The sequence below is a fragment of the Bison bison genome, unplaced genomic scaffold (assembly GCF_000754665.1).
Source record: "Bison bison bison isolate TAMUID 2011002044 unplaced genomic scaffold, Bison_UMD1.0 scf7180017864464, whole genome shotgun sequence".
Classification (NCBI taxonomy): Eukaryota; Metazoa; Chordata; class Mammalia; order Artiodactyla; family Bovidae; genus Bison; species Bison bison.
Window position 1 is genome coordinate 6069786 of NW_011495025.1, and position 23789 is coordinate 6093574.

Below are 23789 nucleotides of genomic sequence, written 5' to 3' on the forward strand. Positions count from 1 at the left end.
CAGCCCCAATCCCTCCCAGCATCAGAGTCTTTTCCAATGAGTCAACTCTTCGCATGAGGTGGCCAAAGTATTGGAGTTTCAGCTTCAGCATCAGTCCTTCCAGTGAACACCCAGGACTGATCTCCTTTAGGATGGACTGGTTGGATCTCCTACTGCTATTATTTTTAAACAAAGTGTATACCTCAGAAGTTTACCAAATGCATTTTTTCCTTTTCCTGATGCTTTTCACCTGAGATTTCCTACACTCAGGCTGTGGCTTTTTAACCAGCACTCTTTTGTGGAATCTCAATGTCTACTCTTGCAGACTCTCAACTTATTTCATTTAACCCTTTTTTCTGAGAATCCCCCCTGCTAGTCAATATTATTAAATCAGGAGTCAACTTTGTTCAATAGAGTTCTGTGTCAGAATCTGATACTTTAATCAGATTAACCAAAGCATTGAGTCAGAGGAAGATGAAGGCCTAGTCACACAAATGAATGTGAAAAAGGAAAGTATTTTTGCTAGTAGAATATGGTGTGTCACGTAATGTGTTCTTGGGCTCTTAGTTCATTTAAATTTTGCTTTGACATTTTGTGTCTTCAAATGGCTTTCAAGCAGAATTACTTGTGCCCTTTGACTCTTTTGGGTTACTTTGACTTTCAAAGATTGAATATAACTGTTAAAAGGAAAATAAGCTAGGCTTGATCTCTGATTGAGAGACTGACATAAAGGGTTCCTGAATAACTATTTTTGGCTTGCAGAAAGATAAACACATGCCAATTTTTAATTCTTCAACTGACAATAAAAGATTTTTTAGGTATTTATCAATTTGTTCTCAGCTCTTTCTGTTATAAAGAACACTGATTTTTTTTTAAGACTAGTTTTTTCCCCCACATTATAAATTCTACCTGCTAATCAGTGTCTAATCATTTCCATGGGCATCTGGAGAGCTAGGGGAGGGGAGTGGCAATAGCGGCTGATTGGTAGTTTGAAGCCCTGAAGGAAACTTCTTGATGTGTAAGTTTAATTGAGTTATTAATTAGCTTGGGAACAAAGTCCTCTTTGAACTGTTTTCTTGGGAACATGAAGATTAGTATGATTTCGTTATACTGCATTTAGCAAAGGAGATGGAACCACTTCTTTAGACACTCCCTTGCTTGCATAAATGATGCTGACCTAGTTTTGTAAACTGGTGAACTGGGTTATGCTTCATGTATGCCAATAGCCAATAACAGGCCTTAAAGTAAATATTTTCCTGTGACTATTCTGCTCTCTTTCTGAGATGATTGTGCAGATAAGGAATGAGGAAGGAGGCCAAGTTGAAGACTGATTTTAGTTTATGTAGGCTTAAAGAAACTGCTCAACCTGCATTTTTCATTCTTAAGTAATGTTTACAGTAGATGCATATTGCCTCATGTGAATGCAGCTCTGTTCATTCGGAGGAGAGAGTGAGAAATGACAAGAGTATCCTAGAAGAGCTGCAGGGAAACTATTCAGTATTTATTAGTTTGTAAATCTAGAACTCTTGTTTAAAGTACATGTGTGACTGCAAAATGACCCAAGGCTGAGTATGGTATACATGCTTTCAGATTGAAGCCAAGAGAATAATAGTACTTTGCTAATTTCTGGTGTACTCTTCAAATGTGAATGCTTTCTGATAAACATTTAAAGCTTTATTTTTCCTATAGTGCAAAGCTGCCTTGTGAATTATCTCCATCAAGAATTAGTACTTAGTTCTCTTACTTGCAAGGTGGTATTACACTTTGAAAGTTCTCTACAAGTTCACCTATTTGACACAGTTTTTGTTTTGTAATAAAATACAACCTTCAAACAGAACCAAAGGAATAAACTTTTCTTTTTATTTTGGTAATGGAATGCATTGTTTCTCTTTGATACTTGATAAAGAGGTACTGTGTCTCCTCCACCCCCAATAATGCAAAAGAAGTGAGTTTCAGACTTTAATACATGATGTTAACTAAAAGGCCAAGAAGGAGCAGCCTCCTAAGTCTTTCATGACCTATTAATTATTTGGGAGGCCATCTTCATTCTAAATTCTTAGAAGGCTACGCTCATATGTCTTCCATTGCTTAGATTTACAGTGGCATTCTTTGGAACCTCATCCTTTCCTTCTACTTCTATTTACTTACTGAAAGGACTAACGGTTCTTCCTATACATAACTAGACTGATTTCCAAAAATTTGTTTGAAAATGATTGTTTAAAATCTGTAATACATTTTCTTATAGATGCACTCAAGCTGGGCTTTTTGTGTGTGTGTGATTGTGCCTTTTGGGGAGATACATTTTTTTCAAATTTATTTCTTATAGAGAGATAATTCAAACATACAATTAAGAATAATATAACACCTGTATACCCTCCACTGGCATTATCAAATGTTGATATTATGCATTTTTTCAAGTTGGTTTTTAATTCATAAAGTAATAGAATGAAATACTTTGGAGATGAATTTCTGCTTAAACCTTATTTGTATGCAAACTGCCAGCAACACGGTCCTCCCTGCAGGGGTATAGGAATTCCCCCAGCCAACAGCCAGGGGAGGCATTCGGATGAGCCTCATATGTTAATGTAAATGCATAGATCGGTGGCTCATAAAAAGACTTCTTGTCATAAATGCAGTTTCCCCTAATCTCTGAGATCACACACGTCAGAGTTACTTTTTATTTGTGCCTTTGGTGGGTGTTTGCATGAGCCAGTTTATATTAACCAGAGTAATAGAATATGTAAAGTTCAATAAGTTGAGAAACCTTAAAACAAACAGAACTGATATCCTAAATTGTATCTATGCTAAAACTTGGGCACTCTCTGAGTACAGAACTATCATAATGTTAGGTAGTTAGAATAGGAAAAAGGAGTCCAGATTGGCGGTGACTAAAAGACAAGGAAGGGAAAAGCCTGGAAAATAGAACAAAGGAAGGTCTGAGGACTGGAGTGAGGACCTCAGGTAGAACAAACAGCACTCCTGGCTAGTCCAATTTACATAGGGCAGGCCCAGGGGGAGGAGAAAAAGCATAAAGAGGAGTCAAAGGGCTGGGGGTCTCTCTCTCTCTCTTCTCTTTGCATCTTTTGGGTCGGCATGCCCTCATGCCTCTAGGATGTATTTTCTTTTATTTTCTAAATAAAACTGAGCTGTAACACAGAGCTGTAACACTGATCAGTCCGAGAGCTGTTAACACTGATCTGTCCCGAGAGCTGAGACACAGTCTGTCCGAGGGCTTTAACGTCCATGGCTTCAATTTTTTGTTATGATGAGACAGAACTGAGGAAATTACACACTCCCACAACAATAAATATTCTAATAACCAGTTATTTTTTTTCTAATTTCTACTCTTGTAAGAGACTTTGTTATTGTTAATATTTGCTCCGCCTTTTCTTCAGAGCAATGAAGTTGATGAAGGGAAGACTATTTATTTACACCTGTTTTCTGTATTCTCCCTAATCAAAAGTGTGGGCCTGCCAGAACTGCGGCTCGGCATCACCAGGGAGGTAGTCTGAAATACAGCATCTCAGGCACCACCTGGCAGACTGAATCAGAATCTACATTTTAACAAGATCCCCAGGTGATTGTAGGTTAAAGCTGTAGAAGCACTTCTTCTATGTGATCTGTGCACACTGTCAAGTTTTTATAGAATTTGAACACTGAGTGGGTGGGGTAGGTAAATCGATTCATTTTTGAACCACTATTCTCAGGAGTAGGCTGTTAAGTGCCACTTTCTTTACAGACTTCATTCTTGGTAATATCTAACGATATATCAGTTGTATTTGAAATTACTGATGGAGTGTCTCTGTCTCTCTTTCTACTCAGTTGCATCATTTTTCTGGAAGGCATCCCATTATTGTTCCATTGACCTTTCTCTCATTCCCGAGCCCTCTGGAGTTATGTCAACAGCTGCCTTACTTACTTTGGTAAGAAGTGGTGGGAACCAGGTGAGGAGGAGAGTGCTGCTCAGAGCCCGCGGTCTGCAGGATGACAGGTGGGTGATGCCCACGTGCCACAGCTCCACTTCAGAGCCGAGATGGTCTCGCTTTGATCCTGATGGTAGTGGCCGACCAGCTACCTGGGATAATTTTGGCATCTGGGATAACCGCCTGGAGGAGCCAATTCTGCTGCCGCCCAGCATTAAGTATGGCAAGCCAATTCCCAAAGTCAGCTTGCAGAATGTGGGCAGCGCATCACAGATTGGCAAACGGAAAGAGAATGAAGACCGGTTTGGCTTTGCTCAGCTGACCAGTGAGGTCCTGTACTTTGCGGTGTATGATGGCCACGGTGGACCTGCAGCGGCCGATTTCTGTCATACCCACATGGAGAAATGCATCCTGTACGTACAATGATACAATGATTTTCACTCTTTGCAGTTTGCCTAATCCTTCCTGTTTAAACTTAAACCTTTTGGCTGAGACAGCCACTGTTAAGGTAGTTATTTGATTGCTTTCATACTATGTTTATGAACAAGCAGTAGCTCAAGCATGCCATTAATTGCTGATGAGTATTACCATTTCAGAAATGTGTATGTTTTAACCACTCTCTTGGTGAGAGCGTTGACCAGAATCTACAGCACTTGTGATCATTTCAAGGGAATTCACATAATAAAGTACATGATCTCATGTACTATGAGAATCTATGAGAAGCACTTATTCTGTCTGTGCATGGCACTTAGTGCTTCAATAAATAGTAATTATTTTTTAAAGTGGTATGAATAGCTTTGAATACTTGTTGAAAATAGCTTTAGAAGATTGGCAAAAACATGGGGAAAATGCTTTTAAAGAGGGTGTTTTGGAGCTCTTTAAAAAGTTTATTTACTACAGTCAATATTTACATATTTTTGAGTATCACACTACTTCTAGAATTAAAAGAGGGGGAGAACATGTAAGAGTTACGACCATGTGACTGTTCTTCCCAAGCATAGTTATTCATGGTGAAGAAAATAGCTCAGTCGTGTCTGACTCTTTGTGACCCCCTGGACTGTAGCCTACCAGGCTCCTCTGTGCATGAGATTTTCCAGGCAATAATACTGGAGTGGATTGCCATTTCCTTCTCCAGGGACCTTCCTGACCCAGGGATCGAACCCGGGTCTCCCACATTGTAGACAGACGCTTAATTATCTGAGCCACCAGGGAAGTCCCTATAGTTATTCATACGTTCATCAATTGATTTATGTATATTTTGCATTACTCCACGAAGGAACTCAGGGGCTTAATTTAATATAAAGGAATTCTTGACCTTTCAGGATTATGATGGTGAGGATTAATATCTTTAGACTGGAGACTTAGGCTTTTATTTTATTATTTTTAGAACTTATCTCTGGCCTGATTCTTTCTCAATTTGATTTATTAATATGTGGATCGTAAGCGTCTGAAAGGCTTCCCAGGTGGCTCTAGAGGTAAAGAACCCACCTGCCAATGCAGGAGACTTAAGAGATGTGGGTTGGATCCCTGGGTCAGGAAGATTCCCTGGAGGAGGAAATGGCAACCCGCTCCAGTATTCTTGGAGAATCCTACGGACAGAGGAGCCTGGTGGGCTTTGGTCCATAAAGTTGCAAAGACTCCCACACGCAAGCTTCTGAAGGGCAAACCTTGGAGGTCCATTGTATGGAGTGACTCTGCTAGCTGGAGGGACAAAGAGGAAGGCAGGAAACCTATTGTAAAGTGATCGGCCTCTTTTTTTCTCTCCCTGAAGGGATTTGCTTCCTAAGGAGGAGAACTTGGAAACTGTGTTGACCTTGGCTTTTCTTGAAATAGATAAAACCTTTGCAAGGCACGCCCACCTATCTGCTGATGGTAAGTAAAACAATCTCAATCCTTAAAGTCCTTGGGAATTTGGGGCAAGAAGGAAACAATTTAAGCCTTTCAGGGGTGGGAATTTTAATATTTATTGTAAGGATGCTTACATTGAAAATGACTTTTTAAATAATCATTTTAAATGTTGTTTGGAATCCAAAGCAGGGGTAGTATCTCACATTTAAATGAAACATATTAGAGGTTGTTTTAGAAATTGAAGCTCCAAAATAGATCTGATGTTGAATTTTGATTTTAAAAAGATTAAACATTAAAAAAAATCTGTTTGTTCATTTGATGAACAAGAGGCATGTACTATGAGAGGGTTTATTGTTTTTGTTTTTTAGAGGAATCTGATGAACGACTATTGAAATTTGCTACAGGGTAATCTCAGAGTAGTTGTCCAGATAAGAAAATTGCTAATTAGTCTCAAAAGGACAATGGTTAATATGCACTACTTTGTGAAATTAGAAGGAAGATATTTTTTCTTCCACTTCTTAAAAAAGCTTGATCTTGCAGCTTTCCTATGGTAACTAGTTGACATTTTTGTTTTTATTTCTTAAACACAAGACTATAACAGCTGAATTTTAGAATTTGTGTACTGGATGTCTTTATATTTTGAAAAACAAATGTCTCTGATTTTGACTAAATTTATTAAACCATTTCATGAAAATGTAGCTAATGTTTTCTAGTTAGCTGGCCCCCAAATTTATTGCTTATAATTTTTTAACGCTTCTACAGCAGTGTGCATATAGACCTCATAACTGATTTTAAAATGAATCATGCAATAATATTCATCTGTCTTTTGTTCATCCTCTTGTTTAAAGGAGGTCAAAGCTCACCACAGCAATGTTATCTTTGTAATTTTCAGTTGGAGTGTGTAGGGCTGGAAATTCTCCCCATTTTACAGATAAGGAACTGAAACTCAGAGAGAGATAAAAGGTCAGTTGGAGAGTTAGGGCTGGGATTTTCCTGGCACCTACTGTGGCCTCTCTCATGGGCATATTTAATGATGAGTATTAGGATGACTCTAGGATGGCTTCATTTGCCATCTTAAGACACTTTCTTCTCTTTTTCAAGACCTTTATCACTGTCATACTTCTCCGAAAAGCTTTAGAGTCCACTCTTATTGTTCAAGGATTTATTTTCTCATTTGTAGATTACTTAGGTCCATTTTCTCTCTTTCATTCCTTTGGACGTTTTTCCCCTTCCAACTGGCTCCTGAGCTTGTGAAAATATGAGGTGAGAGAGGGTAGGTTTTAGCATAAGATTCTGTTCTTGTTCCTAATGGGTAAAACATACGAAGGTGAAGAGGACATTAAAACACTTTCTTATAGTTTTATTTTCGTAACTCTGAATACTGGTATGCTCTTATTTCATTCATAAGCAGGTCGGCTGTATCTCACACCATGAAGTTTATCGGCAGGTGGTGTGCCCCAGCTGTTGTGTAAACAGGTAGAGCTCACTGGGCAAGGTTTTCAGAAAGGAATGTTCAAGTGTACCTTGGAAATGATGGCCAACAATAAAAAACCATTAACCTTTCATGGGTGTAGGCAGCCCTTTGTGTAGGATCTAATTGATAAAAATGCTTAAAACAGTGATAGATTTGGTATAAAATGTGAGAGAACTCCTTTCATTTATGAAATAATAAATACAGTTAAAGGGAATTTTGAATTTAAGGAGAGAATTGATCTAACTTGCTATCTTAAAAGAAATTTTCTACAGACACCTTTCTCACATCAGTTTAGTTGTGCAAAGGAATGAATAAAATAGTTCTTCACTTCTAATAATTAAATGAAAATGTATTCATTTAAACTTAGTTCCTCTGTCATAATTTTTGAGTTAATGATCTCAGAACTTTCATAAGATATTTTAAAGTTTGTTTTTCATTTAATGGCAATTTGCTTACAAGTATAATGGAGCATGACAGAATGATGGTTAGCGTACTACTAAAAGAAAAAAAAAGAATCTATTATGACATTGTCCTTCTTGAATTTTATTTTGGATGTATTCTTATAGGTCAATTAGTCTCTTGTGGTTTTCTTTTTTTAAATAAGTATTTTGAGAACAATTTTGAAATTTATTCTTAATCAGTTGCCAGGCTTTCAAAGATTTCAAAAATTGGCTTTTGATATTTGGGGCTTATTTTATCAAATATACTAAACTTTTCAATTTGTGGATTTAAAAAGAACATGTACCACTTCAGAATTATTATTTAAATTAAAAAAAAAATTTTTTTTACTTTTTAGTAGAACTGAAGCAGTATCAGTATTATAAGAGTAGATAATATTCTTTTTGGCACAGCTGTGGGTAGGACCAGTGCTAGTTAAATAAAATTGTGAAGAAGTGCAGTTTGCCCTCTCCAATTTCTTTCACCTTTTCTTTTAGCATCAGCTCCACTTGGCCTCACTGAACCCTTTCTGTGAGCAGCTTGAGGGTAGGGACCATGGCTTATTCATTTTTGAATTTCTAGGGTTCAACATTCTGCATAGAGTCTGAAAAGTACTCAATAATATTTGGACTAAACTAATCTCCATTGCTTACTCTTTATTACCAAAGTAATTATAACTTATAACTTGACTGTCCTACAGCCAATTTAACTAAATTATTTAATATATATACTTTTATGTGTTACCACTTCTGGGGGGATTTGAATTTTGAGTAAGGAAAGCTGAAAACAGATTGGTTAAACCTTAGGAATGAATCACTAATGGTGGAATTTCAGGTAGGGAGGAGTGCCCCATGTCATACTATTAGCTTTCTCAAAAGAAAGTGAAAATAATAAGGTGACAATAAAACATACTCATCTTTTTAAGACTCATCTAAAGCTGTCATATCTGCATAAAATACTTCAAGCTTTCTCATTAGCATTTAAAATATTTATTATTTCAGTTTTAAATGAGGGTAGTTTGAGGAGAATAAAATCAGAATACCGTTTATCAAGAAATAGCCCTTAAGAAATTGCTGGCTATCTTTATTGATTTGTTGTAGATGCATTTTGAATTTACCCTTATTTACAAATAGCTAATTTCATCATCATCTTTGAATATTTTGTATTCATTTTATACCAGTCATGTGTATTTTTACAGCTAATGAAATCAGCCAGTAAGTTCAAATGATGTCTGCCCATTAGTTTATTGTTTAATGGACAAACTGTCACTTAAACCAGATGGTAGAAAACTTAGATGATATCCTATATATCCGATAAACTCTTCAAAGTGTTTCTAGATTACTTAAGATTTGAAAGCAACAAAGCTCCCCAAGAGACAAATGGATCAAAGAGAGAAGACGCTCTGACGTTCAGAGTGGGAGACGTTGGTGGCAGTATTGTGAGTCTTGTTGGAAACTTCCCTGCTCTTCGTATTATTTGATCTCTTTATGGAAGAATTAAACTAAAAAATAACCAGTATGAGAAATGCAATGTGTTTGATTACCCTTGTTATGTTGGAGGCAGCCAAAAGCAAAAAATAGGGACAGCATTGGAGAGATACTCTTATTGTGCTGTTACTGCTTCAACTCGTTCCTCTGATTTAGTGTTTATGATTCATTCATGTCTAGAACATCTTTTTGGTAAATATTGTAACTGTATTTGTTTATCCATATTGTTGACACAGTTGAATAATTTCTGGGTGGGGGAGGTTATACTTAGAAAAGTACAGCTTGATTCTTTATGTTGCCATTCAAAATCTTGATCATTTTTTCTTTTGATATATTGACCTGCAACACTGGGGGAAAGAGAGAGCTGCAGAAACTCCCATTTTATGAATTACATAAAATTGTAAACATTTTTTAGCACTCAAGAGCCTTGCTAGCTTTTATTTAAACAATTAAATTAATCATTCTATTCAGGAAATACCGTCTAGATCCTAAAATCCCTGCATTTACCATTAACAAATAAGCTACTCCTTGTATCTGGTATAGGAGGTGCTTTGATTCCTTTTGATTTATATTTTAATGCTAGCAGTTTGGTAGTATACTGTAGTTTATATCCTCTCTAGTATGCTCTAGTATGCTATACAAATTATTCAGTGCTCTACCCATGAATTTCCCTTTTGTTACTGGGACAATTCTGATACTGATTCCAAACAAATTTACAGTGTATTTTTTTCAACTCAGTAAAGGTACTGATTTACTCTTCAAGACTAATTGGCTGAGCCTGTGTGTATGTCACCACATATGTGTCTTGGTGCACATACATTTGTATATGGGCTTTCCTACCTTGGGAAGACACAAAACTAAGAAGTGTTATTCTGTGATGAAGAAAACAGACTCAACTACAAAATACCATCAACTTGGTCAAACTGAGTTTTGGAATCATTGACTTGGCATCTCCTGGAATATTATGTAATTTGCTACTGAACATTTCACCAAAATAAAAACCCTTCCCCTTATTTTGCAGCTCTTTCTCTACCCTTCCCTGTGTTGCAGGTTTGTAATGTTTGAGCACAATTCCTGGGTGAATTTCCTATTTGCCTCTGTGCGTGTTATTTGTGGCAGAGAACTGTGCCTGGTCAGCAGCTCTAGACCTGGAGCCCGTGGACACTATATGCTGGGCTTCAGTGGAAAGAGAGATCTGCTTAATTTTGTCCCAGGTGAAGGAGTCCAGCGGTTCCTAGCCTGGACTACTGGAAGGTTCCCACATCCTCTTTGTCCCATTAGTTGAGATGACTTGCAGTAGAAAATGTCCAGTGAGTGTTAAGAACTTATTGAAAGATGTCTTAGTTTTATAATTTTATTGTTAAGGAAAAAAGTGAGAATTTTTACTCCCATGTTAAATGTTAAATGAAACTAAATGCTGATTTAATATTTATATTCTTAGATGCTTAGCAAACCAGAATCAACTGTTTAGAAAACTTTCCCATAAATCCTGGGATTTTGGAACTGTGAAGTTGGGTTGGTTAAAAACTCAAATTCTTTTAAATATCTAGGTGGCAGAGCCATGGATTATAATCCTAAATGGCTAAATTTGAAGTTTTTCATTTATGAAGTATTAACTCTATTAAGGTAGCCAATTAAAAAACACTTGGAAAAAAGCTGCCACTTACATTTTAAAGAAAGGAGAGGAACATTAAACTCCCTGGACAAGTAGCATCTGAGTAAATGCCTATGTTTTCTTACCAGGCTCTTCTAATCATTTGACAAGATTACAGTGGTTCAACTGTAAAGATTCCCTTATACAATGTTTTATGAAACTCACAATTTAACATTTGTAATATAAACATCACTGATACTTACACTGAAACTTTTGTGTTGTACAGTGACAATATATAATCTACTTTACTATTGCCACAGTGATATTACTTTGGCACAGCAGTTCCAAAATCAAGAGATAAATGGGAAGATAGTGCAATTATAAATGCTACTTCTCAGTAAATTCAGCATGAATATAGGAGATTAAGCAGGGTTTATTCATTTTTTCCCCCATTTTACTTTTCTGATTAAAGCAGGCATTTTAATACATTGATTGGGAAATATATACACATATATCTTTCCAAATGCATTACTGCTGTTTTAAAAATTGTCTTAGAAAAAACTGGAAAGACTGAGCCTCAATCAGTCAATGGCATTTCATTTTTCTTAAATCTGCCTTTGAAGTCAAAATCATCTTTAGATGATCACCTGAATATTTTACTTAGATGCTTTAAAGGATTAACCATGTTACTGAAGATAATACCTGCTTTAACTGTTACCTTTTTAGATTTTTTCAATTTGCTTTACTTTTTAGTCTACTTTCACAGTATTCTCTTTGACAAGGCTCAATGCACCCTCTAAATTCAACAAATAGTGAAGAACTTAGGGAGACAATTTAGAATAAACTAAAGAAAGATGCAAAAATGCACTTTGAATTGGATGAAGGAAACAGCTATGACCTCAGGCCAAGCTACATGTAATTTTGTTATCGGTCAGGGGAAATTAACATTCTTGGAATGCTCTGGGCCCAGGCGGTGACCACAGGAGCAGCACTTGGCAGTACTTTCCTGCATTTGGGAACAGACTGATTGTTTCAGATCCTGCTGGAACCAGAAGTGTGAACTATACCAAGTTTATGGGAAACTAAAATGAATTTCATTCCCTGCTCTCCAGATTTTCTCCTAATATAATGATGGCTGTATCTTTGTTTTACATCTGGGGAGGACAAAGATAATCAAGGAAAGAATATGAACCTTTAACCATTTTAGGATTTCTTTTTTTTTTTTTGGTGAACATTTGTAAAATTAAAGCAGTTATAGAAGGAAAGAATATAAAATACAATTCTTAAAGAGCCAGTGAAACACTTGACATATCTTGCTTAGCCTACTAATTGATAATAGTTTCATAGGATGGGGGTAAGAAATGGAAGAAAAAAGTTGAGTGCGTAGATTACAGAAAAGTTGGCTTGCCTGAATGGGCTCTGTAGACCTAAATCACTCTGCCTTATTAGCCAATCTAATTAAAATGTATTACTTTTAATCCTGACACCTGATGTACACACAGAGATGTCAGAATGATAAATTCGAGTTCTACTTTATATAAATAGAAGCCATTTGGAGATAGTGATGCATTTTTTACCAAATTAGGTTAGCAGCTTTTTCTGTTTGCATAGAGCCTTGTTACTGAATTAAATACTTCTTTTTCTGCATGCTCTTACTTCCATAGTTCATTTGCATTTTATTTGCATAGCTGTAGTTAAATTAGAATGATACATTTCAGCATTAGTTTAACATGCCTGTGTTTTATTTTGTAATAAACATTCCAGATCCAATCATTTGATTGTCACTGACTTGTACTCTTCTTCATCATTTGCAGCAACGCTTCTGACCTCTGGGACTACTGCAACAGTAGCCCTATTGAGAGATGGTATTGAACTGGTTATAGCTAGTGTTGGGGACAGCCGAGCTATTTTGTGCAGAAAAGGAAAACCCATGAAGCTGACCATCGACCACACTCCAGAAAGAAAAGACGAGAAAGAAAGGTACCACTTCCACTAATCGCTCTATGAGGATGATATGTATATAGTTCAAAATAGAAATAAAACCTTGCATTATAAACTGACTTCATGCTTAAGTTTAACCCTTGGTTTTCTGGGTATCACATCATAGTCTTTTTTAACTTTTTTTGACCAGGATTAAGAAATGTGGGGGGTTTGTAGCTTGGAATAGTTTGGGACAGCCTCACGTGAACGGCAGACTTGCAATGACAAGGAGTCTCGGAGATTTGGACCTTAAAACCAGTGGTGTGATAGCAGAACCTGAAACAAAGAGGATTAAGGTAAAAAAAAGACTTGCAAACACCTGATACACAGGCAGGGAGTGAACACAGGATTGTCTCCAGCTGCAGGCTTTCTTGGAGGCCTTCATTGAAGCCTGTATGACTTCTGAAAAGAAGTGATTAATGGAAGGAAAGATAAACTTTTCAGATAAAGTAAGAAAGATTCTTCTTTCCTGGCCTTATATATGATGAAGTGTTGGCTTTGTTTCATCCTGCTATGGAATTTGCCTGGAAGCCTGGTTTTACCGCCCTTCCTCACCAGCACCTCATCATTCAGCATCACCATCATTTGGAAGATATCCTGACTTCCCTTTTCCACCAAGCCAGAGAATCACCCCATCCCTCTTTCAAGGACATCTTCTGCTTGCTACTAATCATTGTCCCCCTTACACTGCACTTCCCCCAGCACATACCTTAGTGGTGAACTGAGACTTTACCTATACAACTCCCAGCCTGCTCTAGTACCTAACACATTATATATAAGGATAGGCTCCTGGTAATGGCAGCAAATGATTGTTAATTTATTGAACAGTTTTATGTCTTACAGGTGTCCCACTTTATGTTCATTTCATCTAACAAAAACTTCTATAGCAGTTTACAATGTGCTGGGCTCTGTTCAAAATAGCCACTCCTATCCCATTTTACACAGAGAAAACAAATCTGAGCATATACAATTCAACTTACCTATGTTTTCCCAGCTGAAAAATAGAGGTGGGCTTCACACCGAGGAGGTCTTAGCCATTACATTAGGCTGCCTCTCAGCATTTAGCTATCTGGCTTCTTCCTCCATGGTGTTACTAAGTAAATGTTAGGTTTGTCCTCCATGATTGATGCTAAATGTTGCTGTTTTTGCCCTAAATGGAAGCCTGTTTTCACTCTGTTTGTCTGTAAGTTCTGAAACACAGATGACTACTCTGTAAACAGATAAAATCACTGAATTATGAAGATTATTCTAAGGCCAAGTCTAGTTTGTAATTCTATACGTTTGGTTCTGATTGCAGCTACATCATGCTGATGACAGCTTCCTGGTCCTCACTACAGATGGAATTAACTTCATGGTGAACAGTCAAGAGATTTGTGACTTTGTCAATCAGTGCCACGATCCCAATGAAGCAGCCCATGCAGTGACTGAACAGGTAACACAGCAGAGCTTCTGCAAGAAAAATCCCTAAGTGGGGAGGAGAGGACAAAGCCAGCAGAGCTTCTGCAAGAAAAATCCCAAAGTGGGGAGGAGAGGACAAAGCCAGGTACAGGTCTTGGTGCAGCCAAGAGGGGCCACCAGTGTCTGGAGATTTCTTTGAAATCATGTGTTTTAGCTTTTAGTATAACAGTAAATTTTACACTTGACCCCATAGTATTAACAATTAAAATTTTTTTTTGCTGGTTCTCCCAAGTAGTTAAGTAAAATTAATCTGTCAAGAAAATGAGCTATGTTTATTTTTGGCTTTGTACCTATCTTGAAACGTTAGTAACATCAATAGTAAATTATAAAATAGCAAGTACTATGTGTCAGACACTTTTCTGTTCATATGTATTTAACTCATGTAATCATCATAGTAACCCTCTGAGGCTGGAGCTAGAACTAACTTGTCTTTACAGAGGAGGAGAGCAGAGGCACTGTTACATTCCAGAACTGGGCTTCAAACCCAGATAGCTGAGCTCTCAGTCCAACCACTAGATGATTTGAAACTAGACTGCTCCATGTAAATACCCAATATGAAAACACTATGGTTAAAAAACATACACTATAGCATAATCAACTTCTTGTTTTTAAAAATGGGTGCATGAAAACAAATACATAAAGGTATATGGATGAGTGGTGTGTCAGTGAGCCAATTAGAGCTAAAATTTGGAAGCTATATAATATCCAGTGTAAAAAAAAATGTAAAACTTCCATGTTTTAATATTCTATTTGGATAGATAGCTCTTCTAAGTTCTAGCCATCACTAATCATTAGAGGCACACTTTAACTCATACATACAGCTATTTTTGCATTCCCAATTTTTACATTTGCAATCGGGGAGCCAAATGTGGCCCAAACTTTTAAGTGCTAACATTTGGAATTAAAATATAAGATCTTACTTAAAAAGCATTATTTACTTGGAAACAGATAGATAAGCATGAGTTATTCACTTGGTAACTATATATGCTCATGAAATTAAGAAACAACCCAATTCTTGTGTATGACCACTTCTTTTTTAATTTCAACCACTTGTCTTAAGATATGTATTTTCTAACTTACCAGGGCATACTATGCCTCATCTGAGTACTATTACTCATTTAATACTTACCATAATCAACTAATTTAATTTACATTCACTTTTCCATGTTTTAGAGGGAGCTCTATAATAAACATTCTGTATATATTTGTTCACATTTATTTCCTTTAGATATTACTTTCTTAGGTTAAGTTCATCAAAGCAAAATTGTTAGGTAAAAGAATATACAGCATTCTGAAGCTTTTAATAAGCTTGCCAAATTGCCCTCCAGAAATACTATCCATGTTATACTTTTCACTGGCATATTTTATAGTTTCTCCAAATTCTTATCATAGGTAATATCTTGCCAATTTGATAGGTGGAAAAATCAAATTTTAGTGTTTTAAATTTGCACCTTTTTTCTTTGTTAGTAAAGCTGTTGTGTAAAAATTTTCTTTGTTTTTAGGAACAAAGCATTTGTTCCTAAAATTGACTTATAATTCTACTGTAGAAAGTATAGTTTATGCCAATTTTCCATTTTGTATGAACTGTAGTAAACTATCTTATAGTTTTATATCTTTGTATACTTCCATTTCTTTTTAATTTTTACATTTTATTTATTTTTGGCTTCATTGGGTCTTCATTGCTGCACACAAGCTTTCTCTAGTTGTGGTGAGCGGGACCTATTCTTCACTGTGGTGCATGGGTTTCTCATTGGGGTGGCTTCTCTTTTGCAGAGCACAGACTCTAGGTGTGCAGGCTTCAGTAGTTGCAGCACACAGGCACAATAGTTGTGGCTCACGGGCTCTAGAACATAGGCTTAGTAGTTGTGGCAAATGGATTTAGTTGCTCCATGTTACGTGGAATCTTCCTGGACCAGGGATTGAACCCAGGTCCCATGCACTGGCAGGCAGATTCTTATCCACTGTATTGCCAGGGAAGTCATCCATTTCTTAGGTTATAATTTCTTTAAGCTAAATTCCTAGAAGAATTGCTAGGTAAGAGCTAACATTCTCTGAATCCTTAAACTTTCATTCAGTTCAGTTCAGTTCAGTCACTCAGTTGTGTCCGACTCTTTGCAACCCCATGGACTGCAGCATGCCAAGCTTCCCTGTCCATCACCAGCTCCCGGAGCTTGCTCAGACTCATGTCCACCGAGTCAGTGATGCCATCCAACCATCTCATCTGTGTATAACCTTGCATTAGTCCCTATGCTAAATGCTTTATGTGTATTTTCTTCTTCAGGAGCTACATATCTCATACCTTATTAGTTCACTGGTGCAATTTGCCAAAACTGCTACAATGGTATTTACTTTGGGTCATTAGTTATCCTATCACAATCTAAAATTTTAAACTGTGGGCATTGATACCTAGGGAAAGAATCACAAGCCACTGTGAAATAACTTGTAACTGTGTATTAAACTAGTTTGGCCTTCCAGGAAAAGGCTGATTTCTTTTTGTACGGATCCTGATTTCCGTTGTTCGTTTCTTCCTTCCTGCCATACCTTGCAGGCAATACAATATGGTACTGAAGATAACACGACTGCAGTAGTAGTGCCTTTTGGTGCCTGGGGAAAATACAAGAACTCTGAAATCACCTTCTCATTCAGCAGAAGCTTTGCCTCTAGTGGACGATGGGCCTGATTGCTTGCTGGGACTTGGAGTTTCTGTGCAACAGTTTTTCACTGAGTGTATCAAGAAACTGATTAGATTTAAAAAGTGAACTGTAAGTGGTGACCCTAGAACTCACTAGACCAGTACATAAATCAACATAAACTTAGTAACCATCTACGTAGTAGTTTTTCATAAGTACCTGTGATATTTATGTTCAGCTAACTGTATATACTCAGAATAAATATGTGGAATTCAGATACTGTGAGTGAGCCTCTGCGTTAAGTGAGCAAATGAAACATGGTTTTGATACACTTGCTGAGTGTTAAATTTCTAATTTTTAAAACTTTTAAGCAGCTGTGAGCTTCTTTTGATCATTTCTAATCTTTATTCATTTGACCAGGTTCTTGCCTTCAAGTTCTTCAAAACTAGTCAATATTTTGATGGCTACTCAATGTGTTATCTGCAAGTGTTTACTATATTTTGTATTCTGCATCACTTGCTGGTGAACTTAACAATACAAAAGAAATTAATCGGCTAACATGACACTGTTAAAATGTATACATATGTACTACAGTGCACTTAGATATTTCAGCTGTGTCACCAGGTCTCCCCTATGTGTGCTGTACTAAGTTGCTTCAGTCATGTCTGATTCTGTGCCCCTGTGGACTGTAGCCCTCCAGTCTCCTCTGTCCATGGGATTCTCCAGGCAAGAATACTTGACTATGTTGCCATGCCTTCCTCCAGGGGTCTTCCCGACCCAGGGATCGAACCTGCGGCTCCTGCACTGCAGACAAGATTCTTTACCTCTGAGACACCAGGGAAATCCCAGGTCTGTCTTGCCCCCGCTCAATTCATTCCTGTTCTTCTGTAGCTAATATATAGCTGTGACTATTCATTCATATTGGAAAAGAATGTCCAATAAAGAGTTCTTTGGTCAAAGCTATACAAAGTACATCTGATAGTATCAGGTATTTTGTATGAAGTTTCTATTTGTTATCTCTAATCCTAAGTTTTGTGTTCTGTATATAGTCTGTTTATATCACTTTTTGTATACGGTAAGCAAGTCCTTAAAGGTAATTTGTCCTTAAAGATAATCCCACATTGACTGATAATTGCTACAGACATAGCTTGAGGTTTATGTCTTCTTTTTCTAAGACTCATAAGAAAGAATAAATCTTAAAGCATTATCTATTTCAGCTTGCTATGTAATTTAGGGGTGTAAAACTATATTTCCTTATATCTGTGTGTAAGTTTACTGTTAAAATGTGAATCCCTAAATATGTGTATGCAGCAGTTTATTTCTGCAGACAGTGTCAATTTGTTATATGTAGGTGTATGTACATATGTATATTTTGGACTAATGGAAAATGAAAGGGAACAATCTTTTATAGCTCCTTCACCAGTTAGCTGTAGATTATTGATACATTTATCTCTAAGAACTCTTGACAAACTGAGGGAAGTTTTGTAGTGGAGAACCAATGGTTACTGGCAGATAGGTTAAAAATTATCGTAGGAGATATTTTGTGGTAGGTAACTTATGTGGAAAAACCTAGGAACAGAACCAGCATGTTGAAGCTACATTGTTATATAGTAATTTGCATATAAAATAATAGGATGTGAGAAGAATGCTTAAATGTTAAGAAAGATGTGGAGTTTTGTTGTAGAAACAAAAGAAATACCAAAACTTTAAAGTTGATATAATTTAAACTCTTAGTTTTCTGGTTGATGTTTTTTTCTTCTTTAAGTTTTACTCAAGGCTTATTAGAAGGAATAGGACACAATATATTCACATCTTCTCACCTTTTTGGGAATAGAAGAAAATAAATCTTGAGCTTTCCTGCCTGTATTAGTTAGGAATTGTCCTTTGGAAAAAAGGGTATGGGAATTTTTCAAGGAAGAAAAAAATTTTCAAGAAAAAAAAATTTTTTTTTTTCAAGGAAGTTTGGTAAAAGAAAGGAAAATATTACAAGAAAGAATATGGTCTTCTATTCATTGCCTGGAAAGTGAGGAACCAAAATGGTCTAAGAAGACTGGAAAACTTTCTTGCTCTTTCTATATAGGGTCCTGGGACATAAACATGGAGGCTACATTTAGGAGTATGAAGGGTTTCCAAACTAGGAGGCTAACAGAAACTCTGAAGCACAAGATGACCTCCTAAAAATGTAGGTTTTATTTTTGTTTCGAATTCTTCACTTTGCTGTTCCTCTCTTTTACTTTAAAAAAACAGGGGTGGGAGTGATGTTGTCAAGTTCAGAGGTCTAAGGGTCACTGATCCATTGGGTGGATAGCCAACTGTGACAAAGAAGAATTTGTAGACTACATAGGCCTTGGTCTGGGGTGGAGTTTGCTCTGATCCCCCTGAAAGTTTTTAAAACCTGAAACTAGTCAGCTTTGACTACAGCGTAAAAACACACTGCTAATTGTTTTTTAAGCCACAATGTTAAAGTATAACTTTTAGATTATTGTAACCCATAAAAGATAAGCATACATGTATTAGGCTTCTAAGTCTATTACTGAAAATTATGCAAATAATGGAACAAAATGACTGTTCTAAATAGTTTTTTTAGTTATAACTGTGAATTTGCCATGTGGCTATTACCATGTGGGTATCGGTATGGTGTAAATTATATTAATGTAATTAAACTTAATCATATTTATGTTTGCCTTTCATTTATATGTAGTATATAAATCATCTTTCTAAAATGTGTTGCCAAACTTTATTTGCCATCATTGATTTGGCAAAATATTCTTAAAATCCTTGTGATTTTCCACAAGTATAAATTAAGTACCTTATATATTCAAGTGTAAATGGAATCCTGCTTTCTATCAACCATTTGCTACAGACCCTTGTGTTAAGTGCTTCAAAGTTTTATGCTTTTTTTTCTAGAGAAAAAAAGAGTTTTGGTGGAATCAGTTTTGAATTTCTATACTCTATGATGGAAACATTTCTCAAGTTCCATTTAAAAAATTACTTACTTTGAAGAATTGTTAGCATGTAATTTAAATAGAAATTATTTTTTCAAAGTTGAATTTTATTTTTTTAATGAATCTTGGCAGAGAATGAGTAGGCCTATGTTAACTTTTCAGTATCAAACAGGACATTTAGTTTCCTTTCAAAGAGTGGACAAGGATTAAATTTCATGGTAATATGATAGATAATAAGAAAATGCTTCAAGGTGGGGTGGGGGAAAGGATAGATAAAGTTTAGTATTGCACCCTTAAATACAAACACTTACTTGTATTTTCCTTTAGCACTTAAGTTGTTCATATACCTGCATCTGTGGAAAGTGACATAAAATCTTGGTTGGGTTACATTTTATTGTATTTACTAGATTCACTTCTCTGGATGAGTTCAACAGAAATAAAAACTCATGTATTTAGAAGCCAGACTGTGATGGTCTGCCTGTTGCTTTTGGCAACTGGAATGAGACCGCCTGACTCTCTGGCAGCTCCCTTTGGTTGTTAGATTGTTGAAACGGCCCGTTGATGGTCCTATTGAGCGTTCCAGGCTGTGAAATCATCATGTTGTTCCATCTCCAAGAATGACTCATCCTTCACTGGATTTCTGTATAGAATGTAACATCTTGCTGTGTCCCAAATTAAGTTCTGCCAAAGTGCTCTTGTGTACATTGGTTTTATAATTTCCTAAAGTACTAATTGGGTGTATAGCACTTCTGTAGTATGTTGATGTAATTGCTGCTTTGACCATTGTTTTGAAAGTATGAATTAGAATGACTGTAAGCATACTAAAATCATACAACAGTGTTTAAAACATTTAAATAAAGTACATGCAATAAACACTTTTAAAATCCAACTGTGTTTGTTTGGCATCCACACACTCCAATATATTATGTGGCCTTGTGAACACTGATATAAAGGAGTCAGTGAATGATTGGGAAATTTTTTAGCAGCCAAATTCTGCCTGTTTGCAAAATTAACATGAGACTCTTTGAAAATATTATATATACTTATTTATTCAAATCTTTTTGATTTGATTTAAAACAAGATTTGTCTCTTGCATTTCCCTCATCCAAAAATATTTGTTGGTACATCAGAAGAAAATGGTCGTGAAGATTTCTACAGTATTTTGCCCGTGGTATATTTCACTGCAGCATCTCCATGTATGAAAAATGAGAAACAAATGTTCAGTGGAAATTCCACAAGTAAGCAAGTTTTAATGTCCTCACTGATTGAATAAAATGTCATGGTTGCAGTCTTTTGTCACAAGGATCTCCTCTAGAGTGTCCTCTGAAAGTAACTTGGTAAACACCATGGTAGCAGAGATCTATTTCATTTTGTTGAAACTCCTGACCAAGAACTTTTTATACTTTTAGCAATGAGGATAAAATGTTTGTTGAATCATTAATGTTTATTGAATAAGTGAATTTATTAATTAATGCACTGAATTACATTTTCATTAATTTTATATTAGTGGGGAAATGGGCATTAGCTATTTTAAATATTAAGCCATACATATTATTTAATGGTGAATGAATAGTATTTAACTTCTTTCCATGTTTCCTTAGCCTGTGTCAGTTTTGCCTTGTAAAGGATGTTAGTATAAGTGTGGTACAGAATTTTGTTCTGAATAAAACCTAAGGAGCAGTGCTGTGTGGATGACTATAACCTTAAACTTCTTTAAAAGGTTGAGAAAGGGAAATGATTATTAAGGATCTCTGTGCTATTTTCTTTTGCATATATTATCTCTCTTTTTTTTTTAAATTTTCATTTTTTGCTGCAATGTGGTACATGCAAGATCTTAGTTCCCTGACCAGAGATCAAACCTGCACCCCTGCAGTTAAAGTGCAGAATCTTAACCTTTGGACTGCCAAGGAAATCCCTCTATTATCTCATTTAATCTTTTTTGGGGGAGTGGAGTGGGGAGAATATTTGTGAATAGTACAGTGTAGGTGTTAAGAATATGGTCCGTAGAGTAAGAAAGACTTGGTTTTGATCATTTAATCTTAAAATCTATTCAAGGAAGCCTTTCTAATGATCATTTTTATAGATGAGGAAATGGAGTCTTTAAGTAGCTAACAACAGCAAGATCTAATCCAGACGCTTTTGACTTTAGAGTCTTTCTTCTATCTTACCATACCTCCCTAATAACAAGAGCAAAACTAATTCACTGCTATCAAACATATTAACATTCACCTGCAGAAGGCTTTCTGGTGGATGTGAAAAAGTCATCAGGACATGATCCAGAAACTGAAGTGGATGAATGAACATAATAGAGACAGTAACTGAGCATTTGTCACCTAAGACTAGGGTAGAGAACTAAATTATGTCCAAGCCAAAGGAGTATGACTGGGGAGCAAATGAGTGAATGCACAGAATAATGCTTTAAACTGCAGGGTTTAGATGATCACTTATGGAAGTCCAATAAGTCAGTTTACCAATGACAAGCATTTTTTGAGAACCTACTATATGTGTCTGTAAATGACACTAGGGTAGTGTGACTAGCAGGATTAGTGGCTGATCTCCCTAGAACTTGGTCAGGAGACAAGGAAGAGAGGAAAGTGAGTTATACTGTTGGAGCCGGTGTGCGGAAAGCAGGAGAGACTCCATCTTGAAGCCTGTCATCCATCTTAAAGACAGGATGTGAACTGGGCCGGAACCCTGCTTAAGAGTGAGGAAACAGTTGCTAGTGAAAACCAGGTCTCCTGGAGACTTCACTCCCTACAGATGGCAAACGGAGATTGTAGTTGTGGTCAGGCTGCCCCTGTTAGATTAATCATGGAGACATCCTCCCTTGATGTATAATCATTGTTCCCCCCTCCCGGCCCCACCTCCCCCGTTAACCTTAATTGTTTGTTCTCCTAGCACCTACTTGTAAAACTCAATCATATACAACATAAAGATTGTTAACATGTAACCAGTCACGTGTGTGTGTGTGTGTGTGTGTGTGTGTGTAAAACTGGGCCTCTCAAAAACATCAGGGTCCTTGTTGGGAACTGATTCCCCTTGGACCTGCTGGCATAATAAACTGTACTCCAGTCTTGAGTGTCCCCTGAGGTGTGTTTTGCAACTCAGGATTCCACAACATTTCCAGAAGGACATCAGTGTTGACCTAGACAGGTGAAGCAAAAATGTTTGGAGCCAACAGAGATCTAACCAGTGAAGTCACTGAACCTTGTTCACAAATCAAGGGTAGATTCTTTCAAGGACCAGGTGACTAGGAGGCAAGCGACCAAAGGCAGGACTGGTTACTATTTCGTGACAGTGTTGGTCGCTCAGTCGTGTCCGACTCTGTGCAATCCCATGGGCTGTAGCCTTTCAGGCTCCTCTGTCCAAGGGATTCTTCAGGCAAGAATACTGGAGTGGGTTGCCATACCCTCCGCCAGGGAATCTTCCCCACCCAGGGACTGAACCTAGGTCTCTCGCATTGTAGGCAGATTCTTTACCATCTGAGTCACCAGCTGGGTCCTGTGCAGCTGTACAGGTCGTACCCCCGTATCCGGAGGGGAAATACTTTCAAAGCAAACGCGGCAAGTTAATGCAGAGCACGGAAAAAAGTAGGGCGCCCATTCACTGCATCTCAAGGCCTTCCAGCACTGAACAAGTAGCACTGTGGGTGGTGCCTGGCCCCAGGTGGTGACTAAGGCTGCTGCCTCGGATTCCCCAACCAGGTACACCCGGAGCAGCTCGCATCCTGGCTTCATAGGCAGAGACGAGAATAGCGGTGTGGGGCTCTCTGCTCACTCTCAGGAAGGGGGCGAGAGGCTGCGCCCAGACCCTGTAACCCCCGCCCCGCGCCCCTCCATCCCCCGCCCGGAACCCCTGTATCCCCGGCCCGGCGCCCCTCCGGCCCCCGCTCCACTGGTCTAGCGGCTGCGCCTCGGGAGGGCCTGGCGGAGCCCCGGACCTGCGCCAGAAAACGGTCCGAACAGCTAGCTGCCCTTCCGGTCCTCCTTTTCCGCTTTGTTTCTTCTCGGTTTCCATCCACCCTAAGTCCTTT

At 37.4% G+C, this 23789-nt stretch overlaps 1 protein-coding gene across 2 annotated transcripts in view; it reads left to right on the top strand.

Annotated features, from left to right (window-relative positions):
• Positions 1 to 20631, top strand: part of PPM1K (protein phosphatase, Mg2+/Mn2+ dependent, 1K) — a 23401-nt gene extending 2770 nt beyond the window's left edge. For both annotated transcript variants that reach the window (XM_010860178.1, XM_010860179.1), the window contains exons 2-7: positions 3802 to 4315; positions 5674 to 5774; positions 12558 to 12723; positions 12875 to 13019; positions 14021 to 14155; positions 16730 to 20631. In XM_010860178.1, the coding sequence (XP_010858480.1) occupies positions 3876 to 4315; positions 5674 to 5774; positions 12558 to 12723; positions 12875 to 13019; positions 14021 to 14155; positions 16730 to 16861 (1119 nt within the window). In that variant the 5' untranslated portion in view covers positions 3802 to 3875 and the 3' untranslated portion in view covers positions 16862 to 20631. The remainder of the gene's footprint in view (positions 1 to 3801; positions 4316 to 5673; positions 5775 to 12557; positions 12724 to 12874; positions 13020 to 14020; positions 14156 to 16729) is intronic.
• The last annotated feature ends 3158 nt before the right edge of the window (positions 20632 to 23789 follow it).